The sequence below is a fragment of the Oreochromis aureus genome, linkage group 2 (assembly GCF_013358895.1).
Source record: "Oreochromis aureus strain Israel breed Guangdong linkage group 2, ZZ_aureus, whole genome shotgun sequence".
Classification (NCBI taxonomy): Eukaryota; Metazoa; Chordata; class Actinopteri; order Cichliformes; family Cichlidae; genus Oreochromis; species Oreochromis aureus.
In genome coordinates, this window is record NC_052943.1 from 10,996,620 (window position 1) to 11,013,122 (window position 16,503).

General features: G+C 42.4%; 1 protein-coding gene across 2 annotated transcripts in view; it reads left to right on the top strand.

The window, feature by feature from the left end:
- Window positions 1–15,937, top strand: part of LOC116329075 (bifunctional heparan sulfate N-deacetylase/N-sulfotransferase 1) — a 49,536-nt gene extending 33,599 nt beyond the window's left edge. For both annotated transcript variants that reach the window (XM_039617513.1, XM_031751009.2), the window contains exons 2-15: window positions 35–1,052; window positions 3,530–4,012; window positions 4,769–4,856; window positions 5,256–5,410; window positions 6,237–6,422; window positions 7,572–7,700; window positions 9,672–9,854; window positions 10,289–10,385; window positions 10,625–10,748; window positions 11,618–11,792; window positions 11,913–12,083; window positions 13,205–13,314; window positions 13,856–13,958; window positions 14,057–15,937. In XM_039617513.1, the coding sequence (XP_039473447.1) occupies window positions 507–1,052; window positions 3,530–4,012; window positions 4,769–4,856; window positions 5,256–5,410; window positions 6,237–6,422; window positions 7,572–7,700; window positions 9,672–9,854; window positions 10,289–10,385; window positions 10,625–10,748; window positions 11,618–11,792; window positions 11,913–12,083; window positions 13,205–13,314; window positions 13,856–13,958; window positions 14,057–14,176 (2,670 nt within the window). In that variant the 5' untranslated portion in view covers window positions 35–506 and the 3' untranslated portion in view covers window positions 14,177–15,937. The remainder of the gene's footprint in view (window positions 1–34; window positions 1,053–3,529; window positions 4,013–4,768; window positions 4,857–5,255; window positions 5,411–6,236; window positions 6,423–7,571; window positions 7,701–9,671; window positions 9,855–10,288; window positions 10,386–10,624; window positions 10,749–11,617; window positions 11,793–11,912; window positions 12,084–13,204; window positions 13,315–13,855; window positions 13,959–14,056) is intronic.
- Window positions 15,938–16,503: the final 566 nt, after the last annotated feature.

Sequence of the window (16,503 nt, forward strand, 5' to 3'; positions counted from 1 at the left end):
AACGCTATTTCCTTCTGTCTTGCCGTTTTTCTAGGTCAGGAGATTTAATCCTGGGGGAATGCTGTTGAGATGACCTGCGTGGCCTTTGTTTCCTCAAGAGATTATTCTCCAATCAAAAGAGTGGAGCAAAATCGAGCCAGGACATGCTTGACAGGTTTACATGATGGACAGGTGATGGAGTCTTCCATCATCTTTCTCCACCAGTGACTCGGCCTGCCAGCTCTCCCCGCGAGGCATAAGTGTGTACCAGCAGTCCAAGGCCCCTTATTTGTTTGCCATGGTGACATAAGCAGTGCTGCAATATGAGGGAGAGCCAAAACCGCCTCATTTCTTTCTCCAGTAGCTCCTGCAGCTGCTATCTTAATGCTACTTGTATTTAGCTCCATAACAAGGCTGACCTTGCTCTGAGAATCCCCTGCTCGCTGTCCTCTACCCACACCGAGAGAGAGACTGTCCCCCAAGGTGTGCTGCTGAGCCGGCGCGGCAGAGCGGTGTGGCGTGAGACGATGCTGGGATGTGTGACCCGCCTCCGTCGGCAGGTCCGTCTCCTCCCCCTGCAGACCTCGCTGATACTTCTCTTCCTCTTCTGCACCGTCAGCGTCTTCATCTCAGCCTACTTCCTATATGGCGTCAAGCGGGAGCTGGAGCCGTCAGGAGGGGGTGTGTCCGGAGCCGAGGGAGCATCCGCCGACACCGATGACCCAAGGGTCACTCCATCCCGACTGCTGCCTTTGCGGCCTGTCTCAGGGGGCCCCGGGGCAGATCCCGGAGGGGCAAGGACAGAACCTGTTGTCCTGGTGTTTGTGGAAAGTCAATATTCTCAACTGGGGCAGGAGATCGTGGCCATTTTGGAGTCTGGCCGGTTCAGGTACCGGACTGAAATCTCTCCTGGCAAAGGGGACATGCCCACACTGACGGACAAAGAAAAGGGGCGTTTTACACTTGTTATTTATGAGAACATTCTCAAGTATGTTAACTTGGACGCCTGGAACCGAGAGCTGCTGGACAAATACTGTGTGGAATATGGAGTAGGCATCATTGGCTTCTTCAAGGTTAGGACAACACCACACTCCTTCTGCCTCCCCCCTTTCTCTCCCCTCTCTCACTCACACCTTCTGCCCTGTCCATCTGGCTCCACCGTCTCTAAGGAGATGGGATTCGCAGAGTTGGAAAGACCTGCCTGGTTCAATATCACTCAGTCCCACGGCAGTGTCTTCTGTCTCTCTTATGTTCTCTGTATCAATGTTTTTCTTTATTCTGCAATCTGGCCTTCTTCTCTTTTCTTCCTCAGTGTCTTATTTCTCTGCTTTGTTTTAATCTAGATATGCATTCCCCAGCCTCCTTCTCCCTCCGTGTTTCTCTCATGCTCTCTCCTTCTTCCTCTATATCAGTAAATCCCTAGATGTTTGTGTTTGCCCAAGGCCAGCTTTTTTTTTCTTCTAAGGTGTTATGGTTTTAATCACCATTTCTGAGCCATGTACAGAATATCTAGAGATGTAGAGAAATGGGTGGTGGTACAGAAATTTTAGGCAGGTCATGGTTTCCTGGCAGAATTTACCACAAGGAGAAAAGAGAAAGCAACCAGTACACTTACACATCTGCATGATTGATGTCGTTGTCCTGTTTTGGCCTTTCCTTGATGAATGTCAGCGAGTTTGTTACATACACATTTCACAAGTCCACTACAGACGCAGATGCATTGCTTCTAATTAGACTCCAGCTGTACAACAATGGACTTACATCTGCTCTGCATCTGTAATTAGCTTTGGCTACTTTTTTCATGTAGCCCTACAAAGTTTATTTGGATTATTTGTGATTAACAACTCTGTGTTGTTTACAGTTAAAACTCTACATGGTTCACATGATCGCGAACACGAGTAGCATGTCTCCACAGTTTTGCACACTGTAGAATTTTCCGTATAGCAAACATGATATGATATGATTTTGGTCATGTGTAGTCTGTGCAGAATAAAATAGTTCTTTTTTAAATGAAATAAAAATATTTCAACTGATATAGTGGCTGATATTAGCCATTTACCAATATATCGATATTGTTTTCTCATACTAATAAAGACTCATAAATAACTACATCTAACAACTGTTAGGGAAATCATAAAACTCCTGTTTATTACTTGCGGTCTCTTTCATAAAGCAGACCTGATATATGGAAAAGGAAATTGCACCTGCATGTGTTCTTGTTTGTTTTCTACATATTAGGTGCTGATAAGATATAATACAAAGAAAAATAAATACAATTAGATAGGTAAGCATTGCAATAATTGTTATCTACACTACAGCCTCGGGGTAATTTAACTGCAAACGATGCGGGGGAAAAAGCCAGAATGAACGAATGGTTAAAGAAAATCAGCTGATTTGTTTTTTATTAGATTTTTAAAACTACTAAATATGATCACAGATGTAACGTATAGTTTGCACACATGAATGGAAAAAACAGTGATGTCAAACCACACAGTCTGTGTTAGTGTCAACTTTTCTCGCTAACACCCACGTGCTGTTTTGTTTTTCTAAGGAAGACTTAAGTTGTGCAACATGAAGTGACTGTAAGTAATCATATAGCAAACGAAGCGAATACACTTTTTGTCATGTGTAGTCTGCGGAGAAGAAAATGCTCCTTTTCAATGAAATTAGAGCTTGACTGAAATGTTGGCCAAGTTTCTGCTCTGTCGGCATCGGACACGAACACAACAACAAACAGCTGATTGGAGCAGAGGCGGGCGGAGCGTAAACAAGTAATCCACGACATAAACAAGATTATATTTAAATGGTTTCCTTATGGTCTCTTAATAGGGACTCATAAATGACTGCACATAGCAAACATTAGGGAAAGGAGTTTAGATTTTGTGCATCTAAATGAAAAAAAATCAGATTTTTAAATCACTAAATATTTGTACAGGCTCTAAATGCAGTCTACTTCACAGAGCAGGCCTAATTTGTAATTAGTATTTGTATGACTTTCTTCATATTACTTGCTGATAAGATGTGATGAAAGGAAAAATCAATTAAATGACATGGGTAATCACTTTATTTACATCCGCAGCCTCGAGGTAAATGAGTGTAACAAATGAACGCTTCTTTAGACATAATGACCATCATGTGGACACTGCACAGTGTACATTAGTGTTGATGTTTCTAACTAACACTCAAACATTGTGTTGAAATTCTAAGGAAGAGTTAAGTTGAAGTGCAAGATGAAGTAAGTGAGAATCGGGGAATGACAAGTTTGGGCGGGGAAATTTCATTGAGCCTTCGCTGAAGCCTCAGTCTCAGAGTCTTTGAGAACACAGCAGGAGGTTATTCATTTTGACTGCAATCTCAGGGCATAGCAGATTGAGCATAGCAGGTAGAAGCTGCCTCATGCCTTCACGTTTGAGCAGGCCTGACATTCCTTATTTCACACATGACTGGAGAAATTGGGGAATTATTTCCAATGCATTTCTGTCTTCATCACTCCGGTGTATGATGAATCTGTGTGATTTCTCTCTCGTCTCTGTCTCTCTATGTTGATCAGGCCAATGAAAACAGCCTGCTCAGTGCACAGCTGAAAGGCTTCCCCCTCTTTCTTCACTCTAACCTGGGTCTGAAGGACTGCACGGTCAACCCCAAGTCCCCGCTTCTCTTTATCACTCGATCCGGGCAGCCGCTGCCAGGCCCTCTCCCCGGAGATGACTGGACCGTCTTTCAGTCCAACCACTCGACATACGAACCTGTGTTACTGGCCAAGACCCAATCAGCTGAGAGCGTCGCGTCGATGGGGCAGAATGCTGCTCTGTTGCCGTCAGTGGTGCAGGACCTGGGGCTTCACGACGGCATCCAGAGGGTCCTGTTCGGCAACAATCTGGCCTTCTGGCTGCACAAGCTGGTGTTTGTGGACGCTGTGGCCTTTTTGACGGGGAAGCGACTCTCGCTTTCCCTGGAGCGCTACATCCTCGTGGATATAGATGACATCTTTGTGGGCAGAGAGGGTACCCGCATGAAGGTGCCTGACGTAAAGGTGAGTTTGTGTTTCAAAGTGCTAAAAAAAGAAAAACAACTTCTCAGAATAGAAACTGAACCCGCTTATCTATTCATCAGCCGCTGTTTTTCAACAGCCCTTTGCTGGAAAATAAAAAAACTGCCTCACACATAGCATGTTCTACCCTCTGCCAGTCATACAGAAACCCCTTCTTCTCGCTCCTCTACTCCTTTTGAATGCATTCGTCCCAGTAGGCTGCTCAAAGCTGACAGGCCCCACTGCTCACACTGTCACAGAAGCTCCACAGCAATGAATATTTCAGGGGCCCAGAGACATACAAAGAATGTTGAAAAGCTCCTTGCTTGCGTCCCCTCAGAGCAGAACAGGCTCGCCTCACATGTGGAGGCAGAGTGTATGAGAAAAAGTTATGGAAGAGGCATCAAGGCCCTCCTCACTGGCAGCGCAGCAGCTAGCTTTTAGAGACGCATCACACCCTGACATGATGGAGAAATCTGAGCGAGAGAGAGGGGGTGTGCACTGGGAGCCTCATCCAGCACGGAGATCAAATGAAACAAACACCCGAATCAGAGGAGAGCAAAATATCAAACAGAATGGAGGAGAGGAGCGAGGCAACTGGGAGTGGATGCTGGATGTTTACCGAAAGAAACTTTCAGAATAAAATATGCATGTGGGCACAAGACCGACCGGGTGTTCGCGCTTTCTCATTAATGCGCTCGTGCACCGGTTTCAGCGCATCGTGCATTGACTCACCCTCCTCTCCTCCTACTGTTTCAGGCCCTGCTGGAGACACAGAGGGAGCTGCGCACCCATGTGCCCAACTTCACCTTCAATCTGGGCTTCTCAGGGAAATTCTTTCACGCTGGTGAGATGCAACCCGACGAGAACTTTTGCCAGTTAACTCACGCTGAGATAAATTGAAATAAATAAAACTTGAAGCTGGTGAAGTCGTGATTCATATTCTTTGATTTCAATTCTCCTCTCCGTCCTCTCTGTCATGCCCTGACTTTGTCCATTTCCTGCTTCTCATTTCTCAAATGCTTCCTTCTATATTTGAACTCTGTTTCTCCCTTTGCCTCGCTGACTTTCATTTCCTCTCCCTGTCGTCACTGGCTCCATTTTACCTTTGCCTCTCCTTTGTCATCTCCCATTTTTATATCTTCAATTTCCTCATAACCCACCGCACCCCATTTTTCCGCTAACCCCGTTCATCTCCCTCCATCTCCCCCTCTTCCTTTCCCATGCGATTGTCTCTTATGTCCAGGATCTGATGAGGAGGACCTGGGAGATGACCTGCTGCTTTCCTATGTGAAGGATTTCTGGTGGTTTCCTCACATGTGGAGCCACATGCAGCCCCATCTATTTCATAACCAGTCCGTGCTGGCCGAGCAGATGTTGCTCAACAAGAAATTTGCCATGGTGAGTCAGCTTGGGGGCAAAGGTCACATCGCTGTTTTGAGTAAACACAGTGATCGGCCTTATCTTTTGCATATCCTGCTGTTTTGATTTGAATATGCAGTCTCGGATGAGCTGGTCACGTTTTCACAAGTTTAGAAAAAAAACAATCAAGATTGAAGCTCACTTCAGTCAGCGGCACACGTGCCTCGAGCAGCTGTTTTGTCTGCAATACAAAAGGGCATCTGGTGCATCTGTGCCTGTAGCTAAAAAAAAGTTTTGCGTTGTTTTGATTAAGAATGCAAAAATAGTGCAATTTTAATCAGATGTGAAGATTCGGACCTGCATATCTTCTGTGCAAGAAGACGCTGTGGAAGTAGGCTTGCTGAGGCGTTGTTCGGCTCTTATCTGATATCTCGCTGTGGCTGCTCTTTCCCTTCTCACCTCTCGCTCACTCAGTCCTCAAACAGAGACTCATAAAAATGAACTTGTTCACAAAGAATGATTTCCATCTACACTAACTGTGTTAGCACGCGCGATGCATCTTCTATGACCCCTTTAACAGTTAAAAAACAAGTCTAAGGTTTAACTGCACAGCAGCAATGGGAAATTATAGGTTTGGTAGAGCTCTTAAATGGTGTAATATGAGCAACAGAACAGCGAGGCCGTTATTAGTTGCATAAATTTGCACACGCTGCATTGTTTTCCTGTGAATTCCTTCTGCTTATGCAGTCAGTGTGAATACAGCAAAGAAAACGCAGACTCCCTTTTTGAATTCAGACGATTCTTAATATCCCCAGAGCTTGACGGGTGTCGTTAAACCTCGCCTCGTTTTCTTTTTCATCCCCAGGAGCATGGGATCCCCACTAACATGGGCTACGCGGTGGCTCCTCACCACTCGGGCGTTTACCCTGTGCACATACAGCTGTACGACGCCTGGAAGAAGGTGTGGGGCATCAAGGTGACCAGCACAGAAGAATACCCGCATCTAAAGCCTGCTCGCTTCCGGCGAGGTTTCATCCATAGCGGCATCAGTGTAAGGCAACTTTTCATACACCCAGGCATTCGAAAAAGCCTCGTTATCTTCTTACCTCTGGCTTGTTAGCTTTCTCTCCACTTGGCTCCTCAACATCCATTACCTTCTGAGCCAATAATCCCTTTCAGGGGTCTCTTCTACCATTTACATATTTTATCACCCCCTACTCCTTCAGTTCTGTTATATTCATGTCTTATGACCAGCTCTATCTTTTCAACCTGTTCTCTTGCCCCTCATCCTCCGCTCCTCAGCATGCCCGCTTTTCTTAGATGATAATTGTGATGACAGTGTTATTATTTTCCATCTTTGGAATCAGGAGTCCTGTAAAAGGCCAGTCCTGTTTGGTTGTATTTCCTATCGAGTGCCAAATGATAATGTAGTCAAGTGAACCAGTCTTGCATGAGACACCTGTCTGGGTTGCGCTGCCTAGGAGGCCTCAGCAGCATAATGGAGACTGACATCCTTGGCAACAGCATAGCGAGTGTCTGCATACAGCAATCATTGAAATGTCAGCACTCCCTCCTCCAAAGAAAAAACAGAAAGAAAAATACGCTTGACTTTATTCAGCTTCACATCCGAGTTGGTGCTGAAGAGAGCAAAATTAAAGATGAATAGAATACATTCAGGAGGTTCAAAAGGTGGGTGGGTGAAGGGGGGGGGTCTTATCCATTTCTTTCCCAGGTTGACCTTCACTGCTGATAAGAAGCAGTGCAGCCTCAGTCCAGTTGCTTTGTAGTGCTGGCATTCAGTCAGCCCGTGTGGTCCCACAGTTCTGTTCCTGTCCTTGAGATAGAGCAGTCTGAATGGACAGTCTCCACTGCTTACTGATGATTGATATTCAGTTCCCCAGACACTCCAAACTGTAAACGCATTTCCATGAATTTCCATATAGACTCGGAGTGAATAAGAGGTTTGCTTTGGCTAGATGAGCTGCATAATATGAATGTTATTGGAAGCAAACAATGTGTGGGGGTAACTGCTTGGAGTACTGACAGCTTCGCTCTGCTCTCAGCGGAGGGCTGATGGTGTGTATTTATTTGTGACAATGCACTTCTCATGATCCTTTTTTTAACGTGTGTGTGTAACTTTATTCCCTTTTTGTTTCCTCGCTCTTGGTTTGGTGACTTTGTGTTTTTGTTCGTGTCGCAGGTGCTGCCCAGACAGACCTGTGGTCTTTTCACGCACACTATCTTCTACAAAGACTACCCGGGCAGTCCGAATGAGCTGGACAAGCTCATCAATGGTGGAGAGCTCTTCCTCACTGTTCTTCTGAACCCCGTGAGTCAATTACACAGCCGCACAACACCTCGATAGTCTTGCGCGCTTGGAAAAACCGTTTTACTGATGGTGTAAATTGAAATTTAAACGAGGGACAGGACAATGACTAGTCGGTGAGTCACACAGGGATGTCTGCATCAAGCTCTTTTTTTGTACTCTGCTGTGAAAGCTTCTGTTGCTGGAGCCAAAGCAGTGTTGAGAACTCGTTGTGTTTGTCAGCATGTTTTGTTTGAGATGATATAAATGGGTTAGTCTGGTCTGCAGATAATTGGATTTTTTGCAAGGCTTTACTTTTTAAGTGAGACTTGTTTGTATCACATAATTATAAAGTGTTGTTTCAACAGTTTTTTTTTTCTTTTTTTAAACTGCCACTTCCTCTTTTCCTCTAAACCTTTTCCCTCATACTGCTTATAATTAACCGTGATTCAGGAAAAGTTCATCTGAATGTTTTAGTGGCTTATTGAGAACTGGGGCAGCATACTCTAATATTTAAAGTCTATTATACTGTATAGTGACAGTAATGAATGTCAGAATCATTCATCTGTGATTAATCTGTTTATTTTTATTATTTTTTTTAAATAATGTAGTGCAAAAGTCTCGAGCCACCCCTTCATTTCTTTATATTTTGCTAGGAAAATGCAGTAAAGCATAAATGGAAAACAGTATCCGGGGCAAAACCACAGTTTGTACAATTTGAAAACATACGGAGGTCAAATTTTAGACTGACCACATCAGGCAAAACATTCTTAGGCAAGCTCTGTTGTCATCTTTTTTATGTAGTTTTCAGGAAAAACTCCCCAGGCTTCTTGAAGGACAAGCTCATTTTTGGGTGTTGGCTGCGTTTTTGCTATGTCCTCTGTTAAGATGTTCCCACACTGTTTCAATAATATTGAGGTCTGGACCAATCCATGACTGATAGGGCTGCATTTTGTGTTTTGTTTTTTCTGTCCAGGTTTGCTTTTACTGCATTGGTAGTTCGTTTGCATTTATTGTCATGCTGAAAAGTGAAGCTGTTGCCAAATAGATGCTTTCTGGATGCTGTAACATGGTGGATCCAATTCTGTCGATACATTTCTGTGTTCATAATTCATTTTTGACAAGAGCCCAGCCCCTCGAACCATGACAGAGCCTCCATTGTGTTGGGCTCCTGACCCCCTCCATATGTCTCAAGAGTGATTTGAACTAAAAAAAATTCATGTTTCAGTTCATCACCCTATAAGACCTATTGTCACTGTTTTTCACTTCAGTTCTTGGGTAATTTTGGTTACCATTTTTGCTCACCACTTCTTCTTTTGTCTTTCAGTTATCTAGTTTCCTTAGACTGTTTTGTTATGTTTTGGTTTGGGTTTTTTAAAGAGCACACTGTACACTGTGCTGAGGTATGCCGATAGCTCTTTGGAAATCACATTTGTGGTGGAAAAATACTATTTTACAACAAAGTGCCTGAAGATGTACTTCAAAATTGCTAAGTTGCCTTAAGTTATGTGTAGCCTCAACTGGTTCATCACTTGAGTTCAGGGCCTTTTTATGCTTGAATGATTCATAGGTCAGTGTTCAGTATCATTCCTCTGAAAACATTCCTCTGATAATGATAAGAAAAACTGAAAGACCTTCATAAAACCTTACAATGAAGTCTGGCTACTTGGAAGCAAAATATTTTTTTTAAATGACAGGTGGCTCAAGACTTTTGCACAGTACTGTTTCATAATAATGTCCCAGAGTTAGGATTTGCTTTTGTTTGACATAGGCAGACATTTTTCACTTGAAAAGCTGGACTCACTGAATGTTTGTCATTTTCTGTTCATGAACTAATCAATTAATCAACTAATTGTTTTATTTCCTGTCAAATTCACATAATCACAGACAGTTACATAATGTACACAGTTTACCACGTTTCCAATTCAGACCGCATTTTGTTTGTCTTCTTCCCCTTTTATAACTCTCTCGCCACGTTTCCCTCTCCGTTCACAGATCAGCATCTTCATGACCCACTTGTCCAACTATGGGAACGACCGCCTCGGCCTGTACACCTTTAAAAGCCTGGTCATGTTCGTCAAAACATGGACCAACCTGAAAATCCAGACCCTGCCACCTGTCCAGCTGGCTCAGAAGTACTTCAGCCTGTTCCCATCTGAGAGAGATCCCCTCTGGCAGGTGAAAAGAACATACTGAGTGTAATATTCCTTATTTTTTATATTTTACTGAAACTCGGGAAGGAGGGACGATTCCAGAACCTGCTCCAAGTCTGCACACGTATTCTTAGAGCTATGAAAATGAGAAAAACAGCATATGTTCTCACTGGCAGCTATTGCATAGCTTAATGAGCAGGCTAGATACAATTACAGCCCATTACGGGGGTATCATCCTTGCTGTAATCAGTATACACCATATATCACCAGCACACAGGCCTATCGCAGTTGTTAAGATTTGCAATTCTGCGACGTGTAGTGAGATTTTCCCAAGTTAGGCAGTGTCATAAATCAAGCAAAGCCTGTGCGCAATACCTTAATGATGGCCACTTCACCATTTGGTTGCTCTCATATCTGTTAAAAATTTGTAACACTGGATCTGTTTTCTGTTGGCTACAGGATCCTTGCGAGGACAAAAGGCACAAGGACATCTGGTCCAAAGAGAAAACATGTGACCGCTTCCCCAAACTGCTTGTCATTGGTCCTCAGAAGACAGGTGAGAAGCAGTACTTCAACACCCTCTACAGGACATAGCTAGAAGTGATCAAATGTGACAATTGCCGTTCAGTTCAAAGCAGAAGTTATCTTATGAGAGGTTGACACTGTGGTTGACTGTAGATGTCTTTTACATTACACTTAAATCTGCTTTCTAATTATAGTGTTAGAGACTTCCTCTTTCTTCCTCAAACCATCTCGATCATGTCAGTGATACTTGCTGTGCTGTTCTTCACTCAGGGACAACAGCACTCTACCTGTTTCTTGGCATGCACCCTGATCTGACCAGTAACTACCCCAGCAAGGAGACTTTTGAGGAGATCCAGTTCTTCAATGGGCATAACTACCACAGAGGCATTGACTGGTACGTATTTTTACACTCGCCTCTTTTTTGTGCAGTGGTAAGTAACACTTCACGAGTCAGAAATATCCCCATCATATAATTAATGTTCACATTTTTTTCACCCCACCCCCCCCTTGTCTGGTGTGATGCTGCAGCAACGAAGCAACTGACAGCAACTGTTCACAGTGCTCTTAATTTAACATCCCTTTTCGGTGTGTTGGCATATAGGCCGGACTGTGAGTGGAAAAAGGCAGTTTTCACTTGTAATTATAGTCACAGTTGCTTCACAACTTTGCTGCATCTGCATCTGGAGTTACGTTTTCCCATATGTTTAGGTAGGAGTGCAGGTTGAATCATCTGCAGTTGAATCAAAAGAAAAAAACACAAAGCGGCAACCGTAGTCAACAATTTATTTTCACTTTGTTAGTGTAAAAAAAAATAAATAAATAAAGCAAACGACGCCAGGACCTCACAACAACAAATCCGCTCATTTGTGACATTGCCGAGAGCAAGACCAGCAACACAATTAACACCCATTCATCTAAAAAAAGTCACTGTTTTGAGTTTCCTGCAGGTTTAATTGACTTCGAGCGGCATTAAAGTGAAGCTTCACGCGCCACTGCAGACAATCTGAAAACAATCCAACACAAAATTTACTTGGCAGGCTGGAAATTTCTATGAGTGGGCTGCCCAAATATTAACATTGTATAACACTATAGAGTGTTAGATGGTTTTTTTGTACTCGGGGTGCCAAGCTGTTGTGCATGGTCAATCACCCACACACTGAACAGAGAAATTATCCTTATCTGCAGGTTGCAAATTGGACCAGATCAACTCTGGCTGCTTATAATGTTTTTTTCTGTGTTTTTGTGTGTTTTTTTGGGCATTAGGTATATGGAATACTTCCCTCTGCCCTCCAATACTAGCTCAGACTACTACTTTGAGAAGAGTGCTAACTACTTTGACTCTGAGGTGGCAGCTCAGAGGGCTGCGGCTCTCCTGCCCAAAGCCAAGATCATCACCATCCTCATCAACCCAGCAGACAGAGCTTACTCGTGGTACCAGGTTGGTGACCTGCTACTCCACTAATGTCCAAACTTTTGAATAAAAGCTGTTGTATTATAGTTAGAGAATTATTTCATCCCAAGTAAAAGACTCTCTCTTACCTTTTGTGTCCGTACGCAGCACCAAAGAGCCCACGATGACCCAGTGGCATTGAAATATTCCTTCCACGACGTCATCACCACAGGGCGTGATGCTCCTGTTAAACTACGGGTCCTCCAGAATCGCTGTCTGGTGCCAGGCTGGTATGCCATCCATCTGGAGCGCTGGCTTAATTTCTACCACTCCAGCCAGGTACCGAGGGGAGGCGTTCATGCTTTGTTTAGTGGGGGGGAAATGTGCAGTTGCACCCAAAGTCATTATAACAAACTAAAACAATACTAGATGTGGAAAAGAAACTTTACCACTTCTATGAAAAAATAAAGAAAAAAAGTGAAAAGATTTTGTAAACTTGGAACACTAACGAAAATAAAATAAGAATACAGAAGAATTGTGTACTTTTATTATTTATTAATTTGGCAAAAATTTAAACCAAAACAAGCAAACACACTTAAACTAAACTGAAATAAAATCAAAGAATAAAAATGCAAAACTAATTACAAAGTATACAACTAATTTAATGGTTTAATTTAAATGAATTTAACACCCAGGGTGTATAAATGTAGGTATGGGGAATCACTTATGGTAAGGGCAGCTTATTCTCTCTTTGGTATCCCTCATAGTCGGTGTTTTAAATCCGGGTGACCTTGAGGAAAGAGAGCTGCTCTTTGGGGACGCTCAACAGCAAAGTGAACACTTGTTGCTCAAAATCTGTAAACTGCACAATGAGTCAGGATTAAGTGTGAGCATCATTACTGTCTGAAGACATCATTGTATTCAGACTTGCAGTTCTGAGATATGAGCATTTATAATAAATAATACTTTTAAAGCTTAGCTAATGTATTGGCCAATATATTAGTCCTATTGACATTTATAATGGTCGAGAAATTAGAATTAAAAAAATAAAGAAGTGGCTGGAGGTACTCATAGTTTGCTCACTAGAGGGAACTCCACAACTTCCCTGTCAACATGTTTTGACACGCCACAAATGCCAAACAACCAGCTGGTCCAAGCAGAGTCGGGCAGAGCGTAAACCACAATTTCATTCGATGTTTAAATAAGATATGTTTTTTATTACATTACCATATTATCCTGGTAAAGACTCATAATTAACTACACATATCAAACTTCAGGGAAATCTGTTTATGTGTCATATGAAAATATCGGCCGATAAATCTGATTGTTAAATGACTAAATCTGGGCACTGGTACCGGTCTTAAAAACCCCTTTATCAGCTCTGCTCATTATTAATTTGAGTGTCTTACAGCTTTCTGCATACCCAACTATCCTCTTCCTCTTCACGTACTGTTTCCCAGGTGTTAGTTTTGGATGGACAGATGCTGAAAACCGAGCCTGCTTCAGTCATGGACAAAATCCAGAAGTTTCTTGGCCTCACTAACATTATCAACTACCACAAGATCTTAGCGTAAGTATCTTCATCCCAGCATGTTGCTTTCAGCTGCCAAGTTTACAAATGAACTTGCACCTGCATTAATAGCTTTCCTGCCTTCAAATGTAAATACAAAAATGTAAAGTCATTAGCTTATTAAAAAACCTTAGCTATCGACAGCTCCCACTAGTAAAGAATTAAGACATTTAAAAAATCATTACATCAAAAAAAAAAAAAATCTAAATCACTTGGCTTTTAAAAATGCATTTGTCTCATGGTTAATTTGAACATTTGTCAGCTCAAAAAAGATTTCTCCCACCCTCCTAAAATACATGCTGGAAGTTCTAAGTGTGAACATCACACTTCTTTAAGTTGCTTATTGGAATGGGATTATTTGTGGAGCCGTCAAACATGCTCATATGTCCACGTGCTAGAAAACAGCACATGGACATATGAGCAAAGAAAATATGACGCAAACACAGTAACTGGGGGAAATTTTAGATTTTCAATATTAGAATCGAAATTCTAAATGGACGTTTCTTAGTTCTCAGTGTATTTTTGTGTTTTTTACATCCAGGTTCGACCCTAAAAAAGGTTTTTGGTGTCAGCTGCTGGAGGGGGGGAAGACAAAGTGTTTAGGAAAGAGTAAAGGACGCAGGTACCCTGACATGGACCCTGAGGTAGGAAGAATTGTCACATTATAGTATGATCTTTTTTATACTATATTTGCTATATTTTAGTTTAATATTTACTCTTTTTTTTTTTTTGCATTCTTCAGTCCCAGGCGTTCCTCAGGGAGTACTATAGGGATCATAACATTGAGCTGTCTAAGCTACTCTACAGGATGGGACAGCCTCTGCCAAGCTGGCTCCGAGAAGAGCTGGTCCACACCAGGTAGCAGCACCACAGGGGAAAACCACACCTCCTCATACTGAACCACTAATCTTCCCCGCTGGGGCTCACTGGCCTCATGGCCTGAAATGTTGAAGATCCCAATTTGTTTTGACTGAGATTTGAGGATGAGACATCCGCATACAACTCAAGACTCAACTGTGATCTTCCCAATTAGGGCAACAGTGGGCAAACCAGGAACATGGAAGCCTTAACGGTGTGCACTGAAGAAGAGACCGGGGAAGACTCAAGAGGACGCACACGAGGGACTGTCGGTGTTTGATAATCACATGCCTGTTCTCCTCAATCAAACTGTCTTATCATCACATGAACTTCTTCCTGGAAATCAGAGGAAGGGAATAAAGTCTGAAATTTCAGTTGTGAGACACAGATGATGGAGAGCATCACCTGTGTCCCCGCCAATGAATTTTCATGTAAGGAGCACATTAAAGCAGGCTTAATGGATGATAGCCCGATCGCCTGAGAGACATTGGTTCCAAATGCCTTTGATGCACGTGTTTGTATGAAGGGAGACGTCTGGAGTCTTGACTTAGGCTGCATGTTGTAGCCTTATTTGATAGGCCTTGGTAGAATCTAGTTATCACGTTACAAGTGCCAGGACAAGAATCTTCCTTAAACTATTACCACATGGACTTTTCATGGCTCTTTTTTTTTAAGTGTTTTTTTTTTCTTTACTTTACTTTAATGCTGATGGCAATGAGTTGTTGTAGAATGTACCAAAACTAAACACTTTAGCGCCATTGGTTTCTTATAGGCCGGATGTACAGTACAGTTACGTACACTGTTTTCAGCTCAGCATGCTCTGTAGCCAGTTTTACAACCATTTGATTGGCTACAGCAGGAACACAGGACGGGTGATGAAAGCACATTGTTTGAAGATAAAAGGTTACTGGAAAGCACACTCATGAAATTGTTCCTACTACAATCTGTGAAGAAGAAGATCATAAGCTAGCTACTGTATGTTAACTCCGCACTCTGGTCCCACAAGATTCAGAAGATTGTGCATCTCAAAATCTGGTGTCAGCATTGTTGTTTTGTTTTTTTTGTTCGTTTTTTTTGTTTAGTTTTTTTTTCATCACAGCTGTTTATGTTTTCTTATGTTCTGTTTCATGTCACTCAATAGAAGAGGTTTCGTTTGGGAGGTTAAAAGCTGATTCTGCTTATTTAAAAACAGAACAAACACGTAAAGTCACCAGGCAAACCAACAGTTCGCCCAGAGAGACCGCGCAGACATTTCGGTTGTCGGTCAAGGTGTTACCACTGCAACTAGATGTCAAACGTAGGTAACAAAAAGCTGCTCTTCTTGCAATAGTTTTGTACGATGTTCTGATGTTATAACAATGCACATGACGGTGACTTTGTAATGTACATAATGCGAAAACCCTCTGTAGACCTAAATTATTGAATGTGTTTGGGTTTACACTCTCCATCAGCCCATTGTGTGAAATGTCAGTGCTCTACTGAGGGGGAGTGTGGAAATTTTTATTTTATTATTTTTTCTCCTCACTGTGCAGAGGTGTGTCGCTGAGATTCTTTCCACTCATGTCCTCTCACTGCCAACTGTTGTACAAAGGTACTGAGTCTCTCCATATAAAGTATTAAATGATAACACATAACAGCAACGATGGTACTAATCTCCTGGACTGTATGATAAAGATTTGTAATTGTTGTCAATAATTTTTACAGTGTAACTAATATTGTCGGTGCTTTTTAATTTGCAAATAAAACACCACTGTATTTTTCAGTAGTTGGAGCTTTTTTCCTCTCCTTTCTCTGCTGTTTGGCTTCCAGCTGTTTTTGTTTGTTTGTTTTACATAAACAGCTCTTTCATTTAATAAAGTCATGCAAAACCTTACCTCATGCTATGATTATATAAGAATATGGAAACAAGGTTAGACAATAGCGGATCCAGAAAACTCTACATTTGGGTGGGGGCAGGGGGCACATACCTCTTCAGTGAAGTATGTGAAAATCCCTTATATGAATATGTCAAAAAAATATCCACAAAACAAACAAAAAATTATTAATTGCATGATGTCTTCTAAGAAAACAAAGACAATTTTTAGGTAGGTAGATTGAGAAAATTAGTTGGGGACAGAAAATTGGGGTGGGGTGGGCATGGAGCTACAGCAGTGGGTCAGTTGCCCCCCTTTGCCTCCCTGTAAATCCGCCCCTGAGATTAGAAGATGAGCCTAGTGTCAAAATGCTCACAGAGTCTTGTGATAAGGGAAGTTTCTTCCAGGGTTGGATGCAGTCCTGTGAAGTCCGTCCATAGGAATTAAAAGTGTAAGTAGCTTTGTGTTGCTGCTAGCT